At 53.3% G+C, this 23578-nt stretch overlaps 1 protein-coding gene across 6 annotated transcripts in view; it reads left to right on the top strand.

The window, feature by feature from the left end:
• Window positions 1–23578, top strand: part of RAP1GAP2 (RAP1 GTPase activating protein 2) — a 276444-nt gene that overhangs the window by 130119 nt on the left and 122747 nt on the right. For all 6 annotated transcript variants that reach the window (XR_007720507.1, XM_050765818.1, XM_050765815.1 and 3 more), the window contains one exon: window positions 10652–10736. Coding sequence is in view for 5 of the 6 variants with exons in the window: in XM_050765818.1 (XP_050621775.1) it covers window positions 10652–10736 (85 nt within the window). In the remaining variant the exon portion in view is untranslated. The remainder of the gene's footprint in view (window positions 1–10651; window positions 10737–23578) is intronic.

Below are 23578 nucleotides of genomic sequence, written 5' to 3'. Positions count from 1 at the left end.
TGTTCTGCCTATGTGCCCTCCCTTTCCCCGTTTCTCCCGTAGGTCACTGCTGGACTCTTCCCTGGGCCTAGCCATGGCCTCCTGTGCGATCCCGTAGCTGGTCTCCCAAGGACAGCCAGCCCTCTCCTCCCTGTGACCTCATGGCACTTGATTCTGCATCTCTCGTTTTACCCCGGTGACCCCACAATTCATGTTTGGCACTTGGGTCTCTCACGTGGCTGTGCCGTGCCTGCAGGATGGTTTTTTGCATTTTGCCCGGATCGTTTTCTCAGATGCTTGTGCATCTCACAGATGTCGCCTCCCATGCTGAGACACCACCCTTAGTCCCCGAGAACGCAGACTTAAAACACACAAGAAGAAGGCGTTGGCCAGTGTCCCCTCCTCGCTCCCCGCTGTGGTACTTGGGCTGGGTGGAGCTGGCTTTCCCATTGCAGTGGGAAGGAGCACTGCAGTGGGAGTCAGAGATCTCAGGGTGGAGGTCCAGCTCTCGTGTTTTCTGACTCTGACCCCAGGCTCCCATAGAACTCGGAATCTCTGCTGGCTTGGGTGTGAACCATAAAGCATGCGTCAGTTCTAAAAGCTGCTTGTCTGGTGAAGGCTTATTTTCCCAGTGTGAGGATTTGCCTACGTGGGTACATTGGTCCATCACTCTGAGACTTGTGCACAAGGAGGCCCAGATGCCCCCAAACAGAGGGCTGTGGAGGGGCTGTAGAGGTTCTGCGGGTGGTCTGCCCATAGGATCCTGTTCTTCCTGGCTCCTGCCCTTTCTCCTAGTCCTGGTTCAGTTTAGGACTTCAGGTCCTCTAGGGAAGGACGGCGCTGTCCTCATCCAGTGCACCTGGAGAGCAGCAGGAGTGTCTTCTGAAGCTGCAGCCAGAGTCTGAGCCAGGTCTCCCTTTGTGCCCACACGCAGCCACGTGGTCCTGCACAGGGTGTAGCCTGCAGCAGAGACTCCAGCTGGCACATCGCCCGCACAGCCTGGGCCTCCTGCTCTCTGTCTGCTCCGTGCAGGGGACCAGTAGCCCCCTTTGACCCTCTCCCTTTTCTGTCCCCTCACTTGAGGGCCCTGACACTTTATAAACGGGTGTCCAGTTCAGGCGCACTGGCTCACGCCTGTAATCCCAGCGCTTTGGGAGGCTGAGGCGGGTAGATCACCTGAGGTCAGGAGTTCGAGACCAGCCTGGCCAACATAGTGAAACCCTGTCTCTAATAAAAATACAACAAATTAGCTGGGCGTGGTGGCGGGTGCCTGTAATCCCAGCTACTTGGGAGGCTGAGGCAGGAGAATTGCTGGAACCCAGGAGGCAGAGGCTACAGTGAGCCAAGATTGTGCCATTGCACTCCAGCCTGGGCAACAAGAGCAAACCCCGTCTCAAAACCCAAAACAAACAGAAAAACGGGTGTCCAGAAGCTAGTTGTGCTTCCTGACATGTTCCTCCTGGAGACTTTTTTTTTTTGAGATGGAGTCTCGCACCGTTGCCCAGGCTGGAATGGGTAACGATCTTGGCTCACGGCAGCCTCTGCTTCCCGGGATCAAGTGATTTCTGACTAACTTTTGTATTTTTAGTAGAGTTGGGGTTTCACCATGTTGGCCAGGCTGGTCTCGAACTCCTGACCTCAGGTGATCCGCCCGCCTCGGCCTCCCAAAGTGCTGGGATGACAGGCGTGAGTCACCGCACGCCCGGCCCCTCCTGGAGACTTGGTGCTCACTCCCCTCCAGTGTGGCCTGAGGTGAGTTGGAAATGGGGCCTCTTCCTTGGAGAAGAGAAGAGAGGCTTGCTGTGGGGTTTGGGTGGCTCCCTCGGCTCTCCAGCCTCCACGTGCTTGTTTGCATGATGAGGCTGTCGGGTGGTATCTGGTGATTTCTCCCACGGCTGCTGCTCTCTGCGTCCGTGAACCCTGGGATTGAATTGGGGTGGGGATTGCCGTTTTGCATTTTCTGCGGAGTCCTTTTTTTTTTTTTTTTTTTTTTTTTTTGAGACAGGGTCCCGCTCTGTCACTCGGGCTGGAGTGCAGTGACGTGATCACGGCTCACTGTAGCCTTGCCCTCCTAGGCTCAAGTGATCCTCCCACCTCAGCCTCCTGAATAGCTGGGACTACAGGCACACACTCACCGGGCTAATTTTTAAATTTTTTATAGAAATGAGGTTTCACCATGTTGCCCAGGCTGGTCTCGAACTCATGGGCTCAAGCAATCCTCCTACCTCGGCCTCCCAAAGTGCTGGGATTACAGGCGTGAGCCACCTTGCCCAGCCATCTGGGGAGCTTTGAATCACCAAAGGTCTAGAGTTGGTGCCCCGAATCTCTGGAAACCTGTCAGAGTGTGTGCTGGGATGGGCTGTGACCCCAAGGTCAGCCCTGCCAGGTGCAAACAGGTGCGCAACACCTGCTCCTTCTCAAGCTACCCATTCACTCCGCCTGTGGGAGCCTTTTGTTCCTGAATCCAATGTCCTCTTCCCTCCCCCACACTCTGCCAGGTCTGCTGGGCTCATGCCCTTTTTCCCTTCCACACTGGCCCCAGCACAGGCATGAGGGCCATCAGTACTGTCATCCCATGTCTGTCCCCTTGGGGCTTGGAATTGAGCCATGTGCATACACCCGGGGCCTGGCGGTTCCCACACAGCTGCTGGGCTCCCATGTCCCTGCCTCCCAGCTCAGCATCCACAGTATGTGGGGCAGCGAGTGCCCAGATCTGAAGACGTCCCTGCCCTGTCCACCTCTGCCTTCTAGTCAGCTTTCTGCCTTGGCTCCTCCTCCTCCCTACCCATTCTTCCAGTTGATTTGAGCCTCGGCAACGAGGCGACCAGCTATTGTGTTTTTGCTGCGTACCAGGCACTGTGCTAAGTGCTTTCTGGGCCTTATTGATAACACCCCATGAGGTAGATAGTAGTCACACCGTTTTACAGATGAGGAAGCTGACGCACAGAGAGGTGAGATAACCTGACCATGTAGTGAACCGGAGTGGTGCTGGAGTATTGATTAGCAGGCGTATTGATTAGCAATTGCATCCCGTTCCCCTCTCCCTGCAGCCACTCGTCACCGTTCTGTGGATTTGGCTGTTCTGTGGATTTCATGGAACTGGAGTCACACAGCTTGCGGCCTTTTGTGCCTGGCTTCTGTCACTCGGCACCGTGCTTCCTGGCGCATCCGTGTTGTAGCATGCATCAGTTCTTCATTCCTTTTCTTTCTATTGTCTTTATAGTCATAAGCTATCATTGTTTGTTTTTATTTTTATTTTTAAATTTAATTTTATTTATATATTTTTTTGAGACAGAGTCTCACTCTGTCGCCCAGGCTGGAGTGCGGTGGCACCATCTCGGCTCACTGCAAGCTCTGCCTCCTAGGTTCATGCCATTCTCCTGCCTCAGCCTCCCGAGTAGCTGGGACTACAGGTGCCCGCCACTACACCTGGCTAATTTTTTTGTATTTTTTTAGTAGAGACGGGGTTTCACCGTGTTAGCCAGGATGGTCTCGATCTCCTGACCTGGTGATATGCCCGCCTCGGCCTCCCAAAGTGCTGGGATTACAGGTGTGAGCCACGCCCGGTCACTTATTTTTATGTTTTTGAGATGGAGTCTTGCTCTGTCACCCAGGCTGGAGTACAGTGGTGCAATCTTGGCTCACTGCAACCTCTGCCTCCCGGATTCAAGTGATTCTCCTGCCTCAGCCTCCTGAGTAGCTGGGATTACAGGCGTGCGCCACCATGCCCGGCTAATTTTTTGTATTTTTAGTGAGACGGGGTTTCGCCGTGTTAGCTAGGTTGTTCTGGAACTCCTGACCTCAGGTGATCCGCCTGCCTCGGTCTCCCAAAGAGCTGGGATTACAGGCATGAGCCACCCTCACAGTCCTATTTTTATTTTTGAAAATTAATTATTTTTACTTCATTTCTTTTTTTTTTTTTTTGAGAAGGAGTCTCACTTTGTCTCCCAGGCTGGAGTGCGGTGGCGTGATGTCGGCTCACTGCAAGCTCCGCCTCCCGGGTTCACGCCATTCTCCTGCCTCAGCCTCCTGAGCAGCTGGGACTACAGGCGCCCGCCACCTCGCCCGGCTAATTTTTTGTATTTTTTAGTAGAGACGGGGTTTCACCGTGTTAGCCAGGATGGTCTCGATCTCCTGACCTCGTGATCCGCCCACCTCGGCCTCCCAAAGTGCTGGGATTACAGGCGTGAGCCACCGCACCCGGCCTACTTCATTTCTTTGTATGGGTGAGCAATATTCCACAGTATGGAACAACCGAATTTTATTTATCTGTTCGTTGGCGGATGGACACTCGGATTGCTTCCCCCTCTTGGCCATTATGAATCATGTTTCTTGTTCCTTTTGGTTTGGTTTTCCCGAGAAACTCTTTGCAGCCCAGCTGTCTGTATTCCTCTAGCTTGGCTATTTGGGAAGCAAGAGAAAGTGTAGCTGAGTGTGGGTGGATGGCTGGGAGCGGGCGTGGGGAGGGATGCAGGAAAGGGGAGTTTCAGCCTTTGGGAGAACCCCGTGTGGAGGGGGCCTTACTCCTGTCCCAGAGCCATCTGCTGCTAGCTGAGTGTTTTTCCTGTGGTTGATTATTAACCAATGGTTATGATCCTGAGAGTTGATCCCCAGGCTAGAACTGGTACTCATTTGAGGTGCCAGGAATGTTTTCCAAGGCGTTTAAACAGCTCTGGACCCTTGCTTCTGTCTCCCCTTGGAGACCACATCAACATTTTATGAGTTATAATAATAAGAATCATCATCATCATAGTCTACATTTATATAGGACTGCATGTTTTATTTCACAGCTGTTATTTTTTTTTTAATCAACTAAGTTTTTTGAAACGGAGTTTCGCTCTTGTCGCCCAGGCTGGAGTGCAGTGGCACGATCTCAGCTCACTGCAATCTCCGCCTCCCGGGTTCAAGCGATTCTCCTGCTTCAGCCTCTCAAGTAGCTGGGATTACAGGTGTGTGCCACCACGCCTGGCTAATTTTTGTATTTTTAGTAGAGACGGGGTTTCACCATGTTGGCCAGGCTGGTCTCGAACTCCTGACCTCAGGTGATCCACCCGCCTCAGCCTCCCAAAGTGCTGGGATTACGGGCATGAGCCACCACGCCCGGCCACAGCTGCTATTTTAAACTCCTTGGTACATTATTACCCCTATCTTTGCAGATGAAGGAAACAAGACACAACGAGGTAACTTAACCAAGGCCTCACAGCTGGGTAGCAGGCAGAGCCAAACTTGAACCCAGGAGTGCCTTGATTCCGAGTGTAGGATGCTCTCCACAGTGATGTGTGAGACATGACAGTTGCAGTGACCTCAAGATGGTCTGAGGCAGAACCCTCTGAGGGTGGAGGCGAGGAGCCTGCAGGCCTGGGTGCTGTCACAGGGGCTCCCATAGGGGTCTGTCCAGCTCCGTCTGGGTGAATCATGGCCTTTGACTTCTCAGTTTCCACTCCAGGCCTCTATGACCATTTCCTCCAGAGATTTGCATTTGGCCAAAGCTGTCTAGGATGCGTCCTGGTCTCCCTGAGCCGCCCCGTGTGCCCCTGTGTCTCCTGTGCTTCTAGGGAGGGAAAGCGTCTCAGAGCAGGGAACCTCAGTGCCATACGAGAATGGGCAGCGCCTCCAGGACCCCCGCAGGTGGCAGAGGCTCTCTGACCCGCCTCTCTAGCCTGCCCTTACCACCCTTCTCTTTGAACTGAGTACATAATCTTCCTCTTCTCTTCCTCTGGCTTCTCTCCATGCTCTTTTTCCCTTCTCTGCTTTCCAAGCTGTCCCCATCTCCAACCCCTCCTCTCATGGGTCCTTGTGGGTGCCTGGGTGGGGCTGGGACCCCGCGTCGTTAGAGTTGCATGCAACTGTGGGGCCGGGTTGCTTGAGGGGTGCAGCTTTCAATCTCAGTGCCTTGACACGTGGCGAGATGGGTCCCTGTGGGTCACAGGGAAGTTGTCACCTCGGCTAAGGATTTACCTTGTGCGTCTAATGAGAACACATTCAAGGTTATCCCTTGATAAAATCACATCACTTTCACCTCATGTGTGATATGTTTGCCTGAGTGGGAGAAAAAGGGATAGAATTGCATCAAGCACCGTGTCACTTAACTCTCTCTTATCTCAGTGCCAGCTGGTGGCTGGGCTGGGCTGTGCCTGGCCATCCTTGGGAGGGTGGCTCACGTGGAAATGTCATTGTCCTGGGAAAGGACAAGGCTGAGAAGAGCTGATCAGAGCAGGGGTGGTGAGGCAAGAGCAGGATTTCGTCTTCATTTTTTTTGGCTCTCTAGGTCAAGGCTAGAACCTGGGGCCTGGGTGCTGCATTCATTTCCTAGGGCTGCCATTACCAAGGACCTCAGATGGCTTAAAGCCACATTTGTTATTTCAGTTCTGGAAGCCAGAAGTCCAAAGTCAAGGTGTCGGCAGCGCCATGCTCCCTCTGCGGGCTCTAGGAAAGAATCCTTCCTCGCCTCTTCTAGCCTCTGGCAGGGTCGGCAAGCCTTGGCATGCGTTGGTTTGCAGCCGCATCGCTCCTGTGTCTGCCTTCGTTGTCATGAGGCGTTCTCACTGTGTGTTTCTTCACATTATTGCCTTCCCTTCTTCTTTTTTTTTTTTTTTTTTTGAGACAGAGTCTTGCTCTGTCACCTGAGCTGGAGTGCAGTGGCGCGATCTCGGCTCACCGCAGCCTCCACCTCCTGGGTTCAAGCGATTCTCTAGCCTTAGCCTCCTGAGTAGCTGGGATTACAGGCGCCCCCCACCACACCCGACTAATTTTTGTATTTTTAGTAGAGACAGGGTTTCACCATGTTGGCCATGCTGGTCTCGAACTCCTGACCTCAAGTGATCTACCCGCCTCAGCCTCCCAAAGCACTGGGATTACAAGTGTGAGTGGGCACCCGGCCAGCCTTCCCTGCTTATAAGGACACTGGTCCTATTGAATTAAGGACCATCCTATTGACCTCATCTTGACGTGATTATATGTGTAAAGACCCGATTTTCAATAAGGTTTTATTCATAGATACTGGGGGTTAGAACTGCAGTATATCTTTTTTGGGGGACACATGGTGACCTGTAACAGGCAGTTAGCTCTTAAACAAGAGGGAGGGCTGGAGCCAAGAGTGAGGATGGTACAATGTGGCCCTTGTCCCCCATAGATGCCACTCGAAGCCATCTGTATACCAAGGCAGGGTGGGTCCTACCTTGTGACCTAGAGCTTGTGTGTAGTTCTGATTTTTTAAATTTAAATTTAAATTTAATTTAATTTAATTTTATTTTATTGAGACAGAGTCTTGCTCTGTTGCCCAGGCTGGAGTGTGGTGGTGCGATCTTGGCTCATTGCAACCTCCACCTCCTGGGATCAAGCGATTCTCCTGCCTCAGCCTCCCGAGTAGCTTGGATGACAAGCACGTGCCACCATGCCTGGCTAATTTTTGTATTTTTAGTAGAGATGGGGTTTTGCCACGTTGAACAGGCTGGTCTCGAACTCCTGACCTCAAGTGATCCGCTCCCCCCCATCCTCCCAAAATGGTGGGATTACAGGCATGAGCCACCGCTCTGGGCCCAGTTCAGATGTTTTTGAGGGTGGCAGTCATGTCTTCTGCCCACCCTGGCACCCCCTCTGGAGTCGTGGACACAGCACTGGAGCTTGCATGAGGCTGGTCACCCACCACCGGTGCTCATGTCTGCTCTAGCGCCATCCAAGTTCCCAGGCATCATTCAGGAAATCCTTCTGGTCAGAAGCTGCCTTGTATTCCGACTTGAGAGTCCGCCTCACTTCCTAGAGACTGGCCCCAGGAGCTTAGCCAGTGTCCAGTAGAGACCGGCCCCAGGAGCTTAGCCAGTGTCCAGTAGAGACCGGCCCCAGGGCTTATCCAGTGTCCAGTAGAGACCAGCCCCAGGGCTTATCCAGCATCCAGGGGGAAAGGGCTGGTGCAGGGGAGAGGGGCTCAGCTCAGGGAATGTTGGCTGCTGTACCCCTTTGACCGGGACTCAGGGCCTTGGACAATAATCTGGTGCCATAGGCGTGGACATCTTGTGCCTGATGGGGAGAAATAGACAGCATGACTGTGTGTATGAGCGTCCCATGACTGGTGATGTTAAAACCAACTCTGTCCTCCTCTGGACCGTGTGTGCCTGGAGAGCCAGGGCTGCTGTCCATCAAGGTGCGTGTGAGCCATCTCCAGAGGTCCTCTGCTAAGCCCAGAGTAGCCCTATAGCATCTGGTGGGGGCTTGCTTTACTTCCCCTCCCTGCATGCTTTTCCTTGCCAGGCTCCTAGCCTCACAGGGGAGCAGCCTTCATCCTCACCATGGACCTTGAGAGGACCCAAAGGTGATGCCTCCTGCTTGATCATTCTTCGTTTCCCCCATCATGGCTCTCAAAGACCTGGCCCATTGAGGAGGAGCTGTGGCTGTTTGGGAGTGGGCTAGGTGGAGGAGGGGGTGAGTTTGTGCTGGACCCAGCTCTGTTGTGTGCACAGGCAGGTGAGTGTCCGGCAGAGCAGCCAGGCTGGAGCCTATGGTGGTAACGTCCAAGGCCGTACATGGAAGGAGGCTGGCAGCTCTAGCTGAGAGGTAACAGGAGCTGGTGCCTGCCTTTGTGTGTGTGTGAGTGTGTGCACACACCTAGGTGCTGTCTTGGCCCTGATGGTTTCTTGAGCCAGTTACAGCCCTGGATCAGGCGGGAGGGTCTCCCGTCTCCAGCTGTCAAAGCTTATATCAACAAGGTCCAGGAAGAAAGAAAGAGGAAGGGAGATGGGGAGCAGAAGACAGGGATTGCCAGGTTCAGGTTAATGGGGTGAAATGGATCCTCTGCCAAGCCAGGTAGTCCCCAGGCCCTTCATCTGGCTCCCTAGTTGACCACAGGGAGGGGTAGTCAACTGCGGGGCAGGCAGGGGTACACAAGGCCCTGTGGGCCTAGCGTGGAAGTGTTCTCAGCCTGGTCCTGCCCCATGGGCCACGGGGAGCCAGGCAGGATGGGGTCTGGGCCTGGAAAGCCGGAGGGCTGGGCTCGTAGGGAGGGTGGGTTTCCGTCATGAAGGTGCGGGGTTGGAACTGTCGCTTCGCTGGCAGGACTTGGGCTGGGAAGAGGTGCAGAAGGATTCTCCGGAGGTGGCAGTGGGGGTGCTTTGGTCATTTACGCAGGACCTGGGGGTTGGGCTGACTCTCAGCTGCTTCAGAGCGGGGCTCTCTAGAGGAGGAAACACTTGTAAAGTTGGGGGCTTTGACGGCTCAGCCCGGCCCTCTTCGGCTTTTAATACGGTTCTTCCAGCCCCTTCGTCCCCTCCTGGGTACAACCAGGGCTTGTTCAGGACACTGGAGTCCCTCACCCGGGGATTCCCCAGGCTCTGCCCAGCTGGCCCTGTTGTGCAGCCGTGGCCCTGAAGGCTGATCCCATGCCAAACAGTCTGCCTGGTGATGGGGCCGCAGACAGCACTCCCCGGTCACCAGCGAGGGCCAGATGGAAAGTGGGGAGTGTGTGAGCACGGCAAACTCGTCGCAGTCATGTTGCCATGGCGACACAACTCTGTTTAGCTGCCTGTCCACCGTCCTAGCCCACACGGACTAAATTAAGTTTTACCTGCAGTTGCACGGCAGGCAGCCCTGTCTCCCGAGGACAGCTTTTTGACCAGGGCCTGTGTGTGTGTGTGTGCGTGTGTGTGTGTGTGTGTGTGTATGTGCAGAGGGGCTCAAGAGAGAATGCATCCCCGTTTCTCCCCTCCTCTTCTCCCACCCAGCCCCACTCCTGGGTCTCTTTAGCCCCGTGGTTCTCAGACTTCACCGTGCGGCAGAATCACCTGGAGAACTCGTTGGAGCGCAGGTTCCCGGGCACATCACTGGAGAGTCTGGTGTGCACCAGAGAATGTGCATATCTTTCAAGTTCCCAGGTGCCGCTGGTGGTCCAGGGACCATACTTAGAGTAGCACTACTTTAGATTTTGGTGCATGGGAGTAAAGAAAGTACTCCTGGCCGGGCACGGCGGCTCACGCCTGTAATCCCAGCACTTTGGGAGGCCAAGACGGGCGGATCATGAGGTCGGGAGATCGAGACCATCCTGGCTAACACGGTGAAACCCCATCTCTACTAAAAATACAAAAAATTAGCCGGGCGTGGTGGCGGGCGCCTGTAGTCCCAGCTACTCGGGAGGCTGAGGCAGGAGAATGGCGTAAACCCGGGAGGCGGAGCTTGCAGTGAGCTGAGATCCGGCCACTGCACTCCAGCCTGGGCAGCACAGCGAGACTCCATCTAAAAAAAAAGAAAAGAAAATGCTCCCAACTCTGGTTTCTGCTTTTTTTTTTTTTTTTTTTTTTTGGAAACGGAGTTTCATTCTTCTTGTCCAGACTGGAGTGCAGTGGCGCAATCTCAGCTCACTGCACCCTCCACCTCCCAAGTTCAAGTGATTCACCTGCCTTAGCCTCCCAAGTAGCTGGGACTACAGGCGCCTGCCACCACACCCAGGTAATTTTTGTATTTTTAGTAGACACAGGGTTTCTCCATGTTGGTCAGGCTGATCTCAAACTCCTGACCTCAGGTGATCCGCCTGCCTTGACCTCCCCAAGTGCTGGGATTACAGGCATGAGCCACCCAGCCCAGCCTGCATTGTATGTTAAACTGTGTCCCAGAGCATAGTCACTCTTGGAGGAGAGAAGGGAAGGCGCAGGCAGGTCCTCACTCACCTCTTTTGGCCTCTTCACAGGAAGCAGGAGCTGGCCAACAGCTCGGATGTGACCCTCCCAGACCGGCCGCTCTCGCCTCCTCTCACGGCTCCTCCCACCATGAAGGTAAGAGGCTTTGATTCAGGGAGGCAGGGAGGGGAGCGTGTGGGGAAGTCGTGAGGCCTTGCTGTGGCTTCGGCTCCAGGCCCAGCAGCGTCCGTCGAAGTGCGGCTGTGGAGTGTCCCGACCCCTCGGAGGAGGCGACGTCCAGTTAAGCACCAGTGAGGGGGGAAGTGTGACAGGAGACTCAGTGTGTCTGTGTCAAGGGGCGGTGAGGACATTGACTGGGGTTGAAATGGGGTTGGCGGGACTCTTGGTAATTGGTAGTGGAGTTTGGGAACAAGGGGCCCAGCCAAGAGGAAGTCGGGGGACAGAAGGCAGCTGCCCCGAAGGACTGCCTGGGGCTGGGCTGTGGCCGGCACCCTCCTGGGACTTGAAGGGTGCCTGCATGCTGGTCTGCTGGCCTCTGGCTGGCCCTTCTGAGCTGGGCCTCTTCACACCAGAACCCGTGGAAGGGTTGGCTGGAGGTTCGGGTCGGGGCGGCAGTTATTTTCCTATCAGCACTTCCTTCGTGAGCTGTTTTCCTGGGGAGACCACAGTCCAGGCTGCCAGGCCCAGGACCTTCTCACTCCTGGACGGGAGCCGAGGGTGCAGTGCCCTGTAGCCACCATGGCCTTCCCCCATCTCTTTTCAGTTTGATGCCTTGGTGGGATGGCCACACAGGCCTGAGCTGGTCCTCGGAGAAGACTTTTGGCTCAGCCAGTGTTTCTGTATAGGCTGGCAGGCATGCTCTCCCTTCCTGCCTCCCTCCCTCCTTCGCACTCTGTGGGGTGAGTGAGGACTAGCGCTGAATAAGTCACCTGCCCCTTGAGTCATCTGAGGGGACATCTAGGCCAGCTCCTCTCTCTATCCTGGGGCTGTGCTCTGAGTGGCTCACAGGGGATCATCAGGCATCTCTTCCTCGCTGCTCTGCATCACCCCTCCTCTTCCCTAAACCTAATCTCTTGCAAGATGACAACCCATAGGAAGCAGATAAAACCCATCCATCTTCCTGTTGTTGTCCTGCATCTGATGCCCATCACACACAGAGCCACGCGGTATGCCTCGAGGAGCCTACGTGTTGAGGGGCAGCCAGAGCCTGCCCTGGGTGGGTTAAGTGGTCAGTGGTGGGCGGGGGCAGGACAGGGTACAGTACCCAGGGGGCAGTGGAAGCCAGACCACCTTCACTAGCCTAGTGTCTGCCCCAGCACCCAGCTCAGTGTTGGTATCTGAGCCAGGTGCCAGCCTGGCCCTTTGCACAGGGTAATGCTAAGAAGCCTGTTACTATTCCGAGTGTCCCGTTGGTCTACAAAGGTGGCTGTGGGATGCTTGTCTCTGTCCTCAAGGATGGCAGGAGTTTGCAGGGAGAACTCTGACAGTCTCGTAGGAGGAGTCCCTGAATTCTCTTGGCTGACTTCACTTACTCATGCACTAATTTAATTCATTTAATACCCAGTATTTATTTGAATTTTGTATTAGTTAGGACTCTTGGTTGTAAGTGACAGAAACATAACTCACTCTGGCTTAGGCATAAAAGGGAATTTTTTGCCTTTGTAATTGCAAGCATAGATGGCAGGCATGACTGCATCCACGAGATCATTCTCATTCCTTCTCTCTTCTGTGTTGGTTTCATTCTCTGTCAAGCTGCCTTTGTGGTGGCCAGATGGTGACAGCAGCTCCTACCTGCGAAGTAAGTCCAGTGCAAAGAAAAGTATTTTTTTTTTTTCCCCAGTAGTTCTAACAAAGTCCCAGGGAAGAAGCTCATTGGCTGGCTTAGGTCACGTGTTTGTCCCTGAACCAATCACTGTGACCAGAGAGATGAAAGGCTCTGATTGGCCAGACCTGGGTCTCATGACCACCCGCCTAAACCATAAGAACTGAGAATTGCAGGGGTGGGTCCTAGAGGAAAATGGCAGTGTTGTCAAGAGAAGAAGGGGAAAGGGATCTGGGGCAGGCAAGACCCACAGCTTTCTGCCACATGTGCTCATGCTCAGCCAGGCCCGGTGCTGGGTTCTGGGGACCTTGTAGTAAACCAGACGTTGTGGTCCCTGCTCTCCTAGACCTTGTAGTCTAGCTAGGGAGCCAAAAATGGAAAAATAACGTCAGGAATGAGGGCTGGACAGTTAAACATGGTGAATATTCTGAAGGAGAAGCACAGCATAGCTCAGGGGGAACGTAAGGTTAGGAGGTGGGGGGACTGTAGCCTAGTCTCGGAGAGGGTCACGTAGGGCTTTTTGTGAGGAAATGATGTTTAGGCTGAGCCCTGAAAATTGGATACGTGCTAGTTAGGCTAAGGTGGAGTCTGAGTGGAGGAGAGTGTTCTAGATTCTTGCTATTCAAAGTGAGGCCAAGGGACCAGCAACACCTGCATTATTTACGAGCCCCTTAGAAATGTGGAATGTCAGGTTCCACCACTGAATCAGAGTCAGCTTTTAATTTTTTTATTTTTATTTTTTGAGATGGAGCCTTGCTCTGTCACCGGGCCAGAGTGCAGTGACGCGCTCTTGGCTCACTGCAACCTCTGCCTCCTGGGTTCAAGCGATTCTCCTGCCTCAGCCTCCCCAGTAGCTGGGATTACAGGCACCCACCACCACGCCCGGCTAATTTTTGTATTTTTAGTAGAAACGGGGTTTCACCATGTTGGCCAGGATGGTCTCGATCTCTTGACCTTGTGATCTGCCTCCCTTGGCCTCCCAAAGTGCTGGGACTACAGGCGTGAGCCACCACGCCTGGCCCAGAGTCAGCGTTTTACCGTCATTTCACAGTGATTTGTATACACATGGCAGCTTGAGAAGCACTGCTGTGGACCTCTGCACATGCCCTCAGGCAGTCGAGAGAGAGAAGGCGGCACCAAGAGGAACTGGAAGCAGATCAGACTGGCTGGTGAAGCCAGAGTTCGCGTTGGAGAGGCTGGGCGTGTAGGCAGGGACCAGATCAAGCAGACGCTTGGACATTTTGCTGAAGATTTTAGAGTTTATTCCTAGTTAAGAGCACTGGAGTCATTGATGATGTTACCCAGAGGATTAAGATGAGACTTTTGGAAAATCACCCAGCGTCATATGGCGAATGCGTGGCAGGAAACAGAGTGGAGAGGGGATGAGCCGAGGCCGTTGCAGGATCCAGGGGAGAGGACGGAAGGCTGACTTGGAGGGGCTGGTGGGGTGGTTTGGAAGTGGTTGGAGCTCAGATTTTGCAGGTGGTAAATTGATGAGATGGGAGATTTGGGGAGAAGGAGGCGGCGAGAATGGCTCCCAGGTTTGTAAGCGCTAGATACATGGGACAACCATTCTCTGAGATAAAGGTTGGTGCAGGAGGGAGGGTTAGGATTCAATTCTTCTTCTTTTAGATTAAAAACAATTTTTTAAGGGACAGGGTCGTGCTCTGTCACTCAGCCTGGAGGATAGTGGTTCATTCCTAGGTCACTGCAACCTCCCACTCCTGGGCTCAAGGGATCCTCCCATCTTAGCCTCCCAAGTAGCTGGGAATATAGGCACGTGCCACCGAGCCCAGCTAATTTAAACATTTTCTGTAGAGATGAGGTCTTGCTGTGTTGCCCAGGCTGCTCTCAGATTCTTGGGTTCAAGCCATCCTCCCACCTTGACCTCCCAGAGTGCTGGGATTACAGGTGCGAACCACCGCACCTTGTCGAGGGGTCACCTCTCAGTTGGATATGCCTGAGGCTCAGAAGAACATTCTGGGCTGGAGGTAAAAATCTGGGAGCCCTTCTCCTAGAGAAGGGAATGGAAGCTTTGGGATGAGGGAGCGCTCTAGGGAGAGGATGGAGCGAGAAGAGAGGTTCCTGGGGCAGCACCTCAAGGGAACCCCCCAGGTAAAGGCTGGTGCTGGGGTCTCTGCAGAGGAGGCTGGGCCAAGACGTGGAGGGAGGAGCATTTCGTGGCAGTGGGACTGGCAGCGGTGTCAGCTGCTGCTGAGAGGCCAAGTACGGTGCAGAGTGCACAGTGGCCACTGCGCCCTGTGGCCTGGCAGTTGCTGGGGATGTAACTCAGACCAGCCCTGGGAGGGGTGGGGTGGACAGCAGACGGCCGTGTGTTGAGGAATGGGTGGCGATGGTGAGAGTCAGAGGGTGTAGACGGTACTTGTGAGGTGGGGAGCCTGGAGTGCGAGGAAATGTGGAGCAGAGGGAGTGAGGCAGGGGTGCTCAGGAATCTGGACCACAGCAGGGATTATTATTTTTTTTTTTTTTTTTTTGAGACGGAGTCTCATGCTGTTGCCCAGGCTGGAGTGCAGTGGCGCGATCTCGGCTCACTGCAACCTCTGCCTCCCGGGTTCCCGCCATTCTCCTGCCTCAGCCTCCTGAGTAGCTGAGACTACAGGCGCCCGCCACCGCGCCCGGCTAATTTTTTGTATTTTTAGTAGAGACGGGGTTTCACTGTGGTCTCGATCTCCTGACCTCGTGATCCGCCCGCCTCGGCCTCCCAAAGTGCTGGGATTACAGGCTTGAGCCACCGCGCCCGGCCATTTTTAACACATTTTTTCAAAAAATGATTTATGAGCATCCACCGGGTGCCTGCCCCTGCTGTGCTCTCCCATGAAGGCTGGCGGGAGGGGCCTCAGGCAGGCCCGGAGCAGAGCAGCCTCAGGGAAAACTGAGCAGCTGCAGTCAGGAGAGGGCCCTCCCTCCTCCTCCCTGTGTTCTGTCCTTCTCCTCTCTGAGCTCAGCTCAGGAATTTCCCAGCCTGTGACTTTACTGCCCAGACCCCAAGCGCAAGGTCAGAGCTGGGAACGGAGGAAGAGGCGAGGGATTGTCCTGGGAACTCAGACTGGGTGGGGTTCCTTCTGTGGTTGGGATTGGGGGTCAGTGTGTGTGGTGTGCCTGGCCCGAGGGGTCCCTTTGTGACTGTCATTTGGGTTCATTCTGTGGCTCAGACAGCCTGTGGCCGCAGTTAGGAGTCTGTCTCTGGCGAGGACGCTTTTCCCCTTTGTGCGAAAGCTAACCGCCCGTAGGGGATTTAAAACCACAGTCCTCACCTTCTACCAACCTGCTCACCACAGGGGTGCCCCATCACAAAAGGGATGACATTGATGAAATAATATTGCGACTTCTGCTTGCAGGCTGTCCGATTCTTTCCCTAACTTGAGTTCCCTGAGCACAGCGACTGTGTCCTATTCTTTGGGGCCCCCAGGCCCTGGCTTAGGGTGGGGACCTGGGACTTGTTTATGGGATGACTGTGAGGGACATCTCAGTCAGGGGAGCTTGTTCTGCTCCTGACCCTCCACTCCTCTGGTTCTGGCTGGATCTTACATCTCAGCAGACCAGGGCTCCACCTGCCACATCTCTGTCCTAGGGACAGGGTGAGGTGAGGCCAGGCCTGTGCTTGGTTGACACCTCCCAGGTTATTGTAGCACACTGAGGCCAGAGACGCCTGGATGGAGGGTGGCCTCTCTCTGAGGGTCCCTGGCCCTGAGGGTTCGTGAATCAGTTCTCTGTTCTTTGAGCCTCGGGCAGTGGGAGAAGGCTTCACCTGGTTCTCTTGGTGGTGCAGGCTCAGGGAGGGTGTGGCAGGGGTACCCCTGGTTGATTAGCTCGGGAGTCACAGAAGTTTGGGAATGGACAGTCCGTTTCCCTCATAGGTAAACGGGAAGCCCCGAGGTAGGAAATGACTCTCTCAAGGCAGCACCAAAGACAGCTGTGTTCCTCCTCTAGTCAATAGAATAAGTTACATTCTTTATTTTTAGTTTTCTTTTTATAATTATTTTTTTTGAGGCGGAGTCTCGCTCTATCGCCCAGCTAGAGTGTAGTGGCCGGATCTCAGCTCACTGCAAGCTCCGCCTCCTGGGTTCACGCCATTCTCCTGCCTCAGCCTCCCGAGTAGCTGGGACTACAGGTGCCCGCCACCTCGCCTGGCTAATTTTTTGTGTTTTTAGTAGAGACGGGGTTTCACTGTGTTCGCCAGGATGGTCTCGATCTCCTGACCTCGTGATCCGCCTGCCTCAGCCTCCCAAAGTGCTGGGATTACAGGTGTGAGCCACCGTGCCCGGCCTATTTTTATTTTTTGAGATGGAGTCTCTGTCGCCCAGGCTGAATGGAGTGCAGTGACGCGATTTCGGCTCACTGCAACCTCCGCCTCCCGGGCTCAAGCGGTTCTCCTGCTTCAGCCTCCCGAGTAGCTGGGATTACAGGTGCGCACCACCACGCCCCGCTAATTTTTACACTTTTAGTAGAGACGGGGTTTTGCCATGTTGGGCAGGCTGGTCTTGAACTCCTGACCTCAAGTGATCCGCCAACCTCGGCCTCCCAAAGTGCTGGGATGACAGGCGTGAGCCACCGCGCCCAGTCCAGGATACGTTAAATTCTAAGATCCAAACTAGTTTTGGTCAAGTGGTCGGCTCATCTCACGCTTGTGGGCCCAGGGATGGCCTCTCGTGGCTCTCCCACTGGGAAGGGCTGGCTGGAGCAGTAGCTGGTCTCCAGCCTGAGCGTCTCCCCCGCGCTCACCCCGGACCCCCACCCTCACTGGCGTGCCTGCTGCTACCCATCCTGTATGCACCCTCCCCCACCTCTTTGCTGTTTGTTTTTCAAGGGGATTTTTTTTTTTTTTTTTTGCTAATGTGAAGCTGATAAAAAGCAACCAAAGAGATGCTGACCAGATGGGCTGAATGAGATCCCAGTTCCCAGCCAGAGCTCAAACTGGCTGGTGCTGGATGGGCTGGGAGAGGGGCTTGGGGCTGAGTCTGTGGGAATGCCGTGGGTGGTTTCCAGGCCCACATTTTTTTTTTTTTAGGAAGCTGGTTTTTGTGCCCCAGTGGGTCAGCAGGCATTTAGGGAGGGCCATTTGTGTGTCCAGAATTGTGCTGAGTCCTTTGGGGTCACATCAGAGCTGCAGTCCTCTATCCTCAGAGGCCTGCCGTCTACAGGGGCCCTAACTGAGTGGGAGAAACCAGGTGGCTCAGCAGGTGACAAGGCTCAGATGTGAAATGTGGCTTCTCACTGGGGAGGAGAGGAGGGGAAACGCTATGTGGGGAGGTGGGATAGGGTAGGGTGGGGTGGGGCAGCCAGAAGGGGCCCTAATGGCAAGCATGGGGGTCAGGGTGACCCCCTGGCATCGTAGACAGTAAAACCATCCCAGGCCCTGTGAAGTAAAAGGGTCGATTCTCCCGATTCTCTCGGCGGTCACGGGAAGGACACAGGGCATTTCGTTGAAGTCCACTCTGCTGGGACTTGACCTGACCTTGTCCCTGGAGCCGCACCAGGCCCTGCGCCGGCTCGGTCAGCTGGGAGGTGGCCCTTGCTCAGCCTTCCACACCCTTCTTTGTGCAAGTCTGAGGCCAGCCGCTCTCAGACCTTCTGCTTTCCGGAAGAGGATAGTGGAGGCTTGAAGTTCCCACTGCAGGGACCAGCAGAAAGTCTTGTTCCTCCCTTGCTCCTTGGCGTGTGGCTCTCCACGGCCAGCGAATGCCCCCATCGCCTCCATGCTAGGTAAGGCGGGTGTGCAAGCTTCCTATGCCAGGGAAGAGAATGGAGATCAGAGGAGCCTCCTTGCCCCTCGCTGTCCCTCTGGGCAGAGCTGGGCTGGGCCTCCCTTTCCAGCTCATGGATTGCCCACCAGCCACCCTCTCTCCCTGGGGTTGGGGGGTGGCGTGGGGGGCTTCTGTTCCAGCTTGTAGCACGGCCCCCAGCCTGATTTCATCTCTCTTGTTTGTTCCTGGTTCCTGTCTCCTTCTTCTGTTAGGCTGTGTGAGGAGACTATCCCCCAGTCAGGGTTGAGTGACAGCGTCAGCCCTCGTTACATCCACCGGCTTTGGATGGATGAAGGGAGGGGAGGCATTCGTGGGAGGGTTGACGGGAGCCTTTTTGGGCCGGGGCAGGAAGGGCTGAAGGACATCAGCAAGGAGGTTTGGTTTTTTGTTTGTGTGTTTTTTGAGACGAAGTCTCGCTCTTGTCCCCCAGGCTGCAGTGCGATGCTCCCGAGTAGCTGGGATTACAGGCGTGAGCCCCCACGCCCGGCTAATTTTTGTATTTTTAGTAGAGATGGAGTTTCACCATGTTGGCCAGGCTGGTCTCGAACTCCTGACCTCAGGTGATCCACCCGCCTCAGCTCTCAAAGTACTGGGATTACAGGCGTGAGCCACCGCGCCCGGCCAGGAGGTTTGGTTTCTCCCTCTTGAAGAAACTTGGAGGCCAGGTGCTGTGGCTCACGCCTGTAATCCCAGCACTTTGGGAGGGCAAGGCAGGTGGGTCACCTGAGGTCAGGAATTTGAGACCAACCTGACCAACATGGCAAAACCCCATCTCTACTAAAAACACAAAAAATTAGTCAGATGTGGTGGCGAGTGCCTGTAATCCTAGCTACTCGGGAGGCTGGGGCAGGAGAATGGCATGAATCTGGGAGGAGGAGCTTGCAAGTGAGCCAAGATCACGCCACTGCACCTCACCCTGGGTAAGAGAGCGAGACTCCATCTCAAAAAAAAAAAAAAAAAAAAAAAAAAAAAAAAAAAAAAAAAAAAGAAAGCCCTGTACAGGGACAGGAGCGGACAGATACTTATTTCCACATTCCTACTGCTGGAGGGAGGCCCTTGCTGAAACTCTGTGGGTCCTGGGAGAGTCACCTCTGGTCTCTACATCGACTGCGTTTCTGTTGCCGCTCCGGACATGGTTGGGACACAAGGCCATCTCCTCAGGAGCCACTGCCCATTGTTCCCTTGAGTCCATCCAGAGCCAAGGGAAGTTCACGTCTGATTTAAGGCAGGCGTGAGGAAGGGCTTATTTGGCTACTGAGGGTGAGGATGCTAACTAGGAGGCTTTAAGAACATGGAGATGTTGGCTGGGCGTGGTGGCACGTGCCTGAAATCCCAGCATTTTGGAAGGCTGAGGCAGGAGGATCACTTGAGGCCAGGAGTTTGAGACCAGCCTGGGCAACAGGATGAGATCTCATTTCTGCAAAAAATTAAAAAATTAGCTGGGCCTGGTGGTTCATGCCTGTAGCCCCAGTTACTCTGGAGGCCAAGGTGGGAAGATGGATTGAGCCCAGGAGATGGAGCTTGCAGTGAGTTAGGATTGCGCCACTGCGCTCTAGCCTGGGTGACAGAGCAAAACCCTGTTTCAAAAAGAAAAAAAAAGAAAAAAAAAAAAAGATATGGAGATGTCTGCATTTGTACCTACTTACCTGCATGCGTCTCCCTCCTCACCTGTGCACACGTGAGCATATACCTGTTTTCCCTGATTCTGTTCATGTTTTAAGGCCAACTCACGCTTCTGGAAGATTACTGTAGGTGTCACTGGAATTTTAAAAATTTGCAGACGTGGAAATGCATAAGTCTTAACTGTATTGTATACTTTGACTAATGGTACATCCACGGGACCCATACCTTGATCAAGAAACAGGACATTTCTGCCACCTCTGAAAGCTCCCATGTCCTGACCCAGTCAATCATAACTGATCCCTTGAGGACCAAACACTGTTCTGATTTTTTTCAAAAATGAGTTTTGTCTGTTCTAGAACTTAATTTTTTTTTTTGAAATGGGGTCTTGCTCTGTTGCCCAGGCCAGAGCGCAATGATGTGATCTCTGCTCAGTGTGACCTCTGTCTCCTGGGTTCAAACGATTCTCCTGCCTCAGCCTCCCCAGTAGCTGGGATTACAGGTGCCCGCCACCACTCCCGGCTAAGTTTTTTGTATTTTTAATAGAGACGGGGTTTTACCATGTTGGCCAGGATGGTCTTGAACTCCCAACCTCAAGTGATCCGCCTTCCTCAGCCTCCCAAAGTGCTGGGATTACAGGTGAGAGCCACCGTGCCTGGCTGGTGACTGTTTATATGAAACAGCTACACTATTTGCCAGATGGTCAGGCCATTTTATATCCTCACCAGCAATGTCATTGGAGGTCTGGCTGCTCCACATCCTCACCAACATTTGCCATTGTTGGTTTTAACACTTTTAGCCACTTGAACGGTGTCTCATTGTGGTTTTAATCTACATTTTCTCATGAATAATGATGCTGAATATTTTTCATATTGACTATTTATTGACTATTCTTATAGTTCTTTTTGGCCTTCCTCCCCGCTTTAAAATTCAGTAGTCTTCTTGTAGGTGTTCTTTACATATTCTAGTCGAGTTCATTTCTTTTCTTCTTCTTTTTGTTTTTTTTTTTGAGATGGAGCCTCGCTCTGTTGCCCAGGCTAGAGTGCAGTGGTGCGATCTCGGCCCCCTACAACCTTCACCTCCCGGGTTCAAACGATTCTCCTGCCTCAGCCCGCCAAGTAGCTGGGATTACAGGTGCCCGCCACCACACCTGGCTAATTTTTAAATTTTTAGTAAAGATGGGGTTTCACCATGTTGGCTAGCCTGATCTTGAACTCCTGACCTCGTGATCTGCCCGCCTCGGCCTCCCAAAGTGCTGGGATTATAGGTGTGAGCCACTGCACCCGGCCTTCTTCTTTTTAAAAATAGAGATGGTGTCTCACTCTGTCACCCAGGCTGGTCTCAAACTCGTGACCTCAAGTGATCCTCCTGCCTGGACTCCCAATTTGTTGGGATTACAGGCTTAAGCCACCATTCCTGACCCATTTCTTTTTTTTCTTTTTTTTAGTTTTTGGATATAGGGTCTCACTTTGTTACCCAGGCTAGAGTGCAGTGGTACGAACATGGCTCACTGCAGCCTCAACCTCCTGGGCTCAAGCCATCCTCCCACCTCAGCCCCCCAAGTAACTGGGACTACAAGCTTGTGCCGCCATGCCCGACTAAGTTTTGAATTTTTTTGTAGAGAGAGAGAGGATTTCACCCTGTTGCCCAGGCTGGTCTTGAACTCCTGAGCCCCAGCGATCCGCCCACCTCGGCTTTCCAAAGTGCTGGGATTACGGACGTGAGCCAACGCGCCTGGCCCATTTCTTTTCTTAACAGTGTCTTTAATGAGCAGAAGTTTTAATTTTGATGATGTCTAATTATGGACTGTTTTCCTTTTATGTCTGTAGCTTTGTGTGTCCTAAGAAGTCTTTGCTTACCCCAGCTCACAAAGATTTCCTTCCATGTGTTGGAGCTTTATTTTTATTTATTTATTTTTTTTGGGATGGAGTCTTGCTCTGTCACCAGGCTGGAGTACAGTGGCGCCATCTCGGCTCACTGCAACCTGTGCTTCCTGGGTTCAAGTGATTCTCCTGCCTCAACTTCCCGAGTAGCTGGGACTACAGGTGCCCGCCACCACACCTGGCTAATTTTTTTGTATTTTTAGTAGAGACGGGGTTTCACCATGTTGGCCAGGATGGTCTCAATCTCCTGACCTCGTGATCCGCCCGCCTCAGCCTCCCACAGTACTGGGATTACAGGCATGAGCCACCGCGCCCGGCTAGAAGCTTTATTATTTTAGCTCTAGGTCTAAGATAAACTTGTTTTAATTTAATTATGTATGACGGTATGTTGGGGTCTAGGTTCATTTATTGCCGTATGGATATTCTGTTGTTCCGGTACTGTATGTTGAAAAGACTTTCCTTTCCTTGTTTAATTGCTTTGGTGCCTTAGTCAAATCTCTGCCAGGCATGGACGTGCACACGTGTGTTTGTTTAGTGTCTCTGCCACCATGGTGTTTCTCTGCACCAGGGATGGAAAATACGTGACGTCTGTGCCATCAGTCCATCGTTTGGCTCCATGGCAGATATTGGTAATTGATCACGGTCCTCTTTCCCAAGAGCTTAGACTTCGTCTCAGAATCCTGTTCAACAAAGCACTGTGGGCAGCCACTGGCAGTCATTTGGAGTTGTCATTTGAGACAAATTACTTCTGGCGTCTCTGATTGAGATCGTCACAAGAGGTTGAGTTATTTGCTGAAGGTCCCACAGCTGGTGAGTGGCAGAGCCAGGATGCGGGCTCAGGTTTGTCTGTGTGGCTCTGAAGCCTGTGCTATCGTCCCCACCTCTACAGACTGCTTTGCATGAATCATTTGAACAGGTCACTTCATCTCCCTGACCTCTAGTCTCTTCACTTGTATCATAGGGATGGTGGCCACCAGGAGGAGTGGGTGTGAGCAGTAATGAGGTCATCCACAAAGTTGCTAGTGGAGCATCAGATACGTAGGTGCTCAGTGATGGATTGTGACGATGGCGATGATGACAATGATGGTCTGTGATGATGGCGATGATGACAATGATGGTCTGTGATGATGGCGATGATGACAATGATGGTCTGTGATGATGGCGATGATGACAATGATGGTCTGTGATGATGGCGACGATGACAGTGATGGTCTGTGACGATGGCGATGATGACAATGACAGCAATGATGATCTAGGTTCAGTTGTTGCCCTTGAGAAACACAGAGTCAGGGCTTCTCTCTAGGGAACCCAGAGTAGCTGGCTCATCAGAGTCCCTTGCCTCTTCCTATGTATCCTCGGGCCCCTGGCCTTCCAAGCTGGAGGCCCCAAAGTAAAGCCGTGCTTCCTCAAGTTTGCTAATAGAGCACAAGCCACGGGCTTTGGCCTAGGCATCTAGGCCAGCTGAGCTGTGCTCCTTCTCTCTTTGTGGGAGGAACAGCTGGCTGGGTTCCCAGAGTTCTCTTTCTGGGCACCTTCTTGCCCTCTCCATTGATTTTCCAGCCCATCTTTCTTTCCTTTGGATTGGCCAAGTGATCTCCCCTGCCACAGGGGCGATTAATCCAGCTCCTTTGACCTGGTCCTGGGCCCCTCTGAGGTTCTTCTTAAGAACTTGAAGCAATAGAGAGTTGTCGCTAAGAATACAGTTTTTGGAGCCAGTTAGCCTGGGGTTAAGGCTTCCCCAGTTCTTCTTCTTCTTCTTCTTTTTTTTTTTGAGACAGAGTTTTGCTCTTCTTGCCCAGGCTGCAGGGCAGTGGCATGATCTCCGCTCACTGCAACCTCTGCCTCCCGGGTTCAAGTGATTCTCCTGCTTCAGCCTCCCGATTAGCT

This window comes from Macaca thibetana, chromosome 16 (assembly GCF_024542745.1).
Source record: "Macaca thibetana thibetana isolate TM-01 chromosome 16, ASM2454274v1, whole genome shotgun sequence".
In the NCBI taxonomy this organism is placed as follows: Eukaryota; Metazoa; Chordata; class Mammalia; order Primates; family Cercopithecidae; genus Macaca; species Macaca thibetana.
The sequence above is the reverse complement of the archived record's forward strand: the minus strand, read 5'-3'. Positions and strand labels throughout refer to the sequence as shown.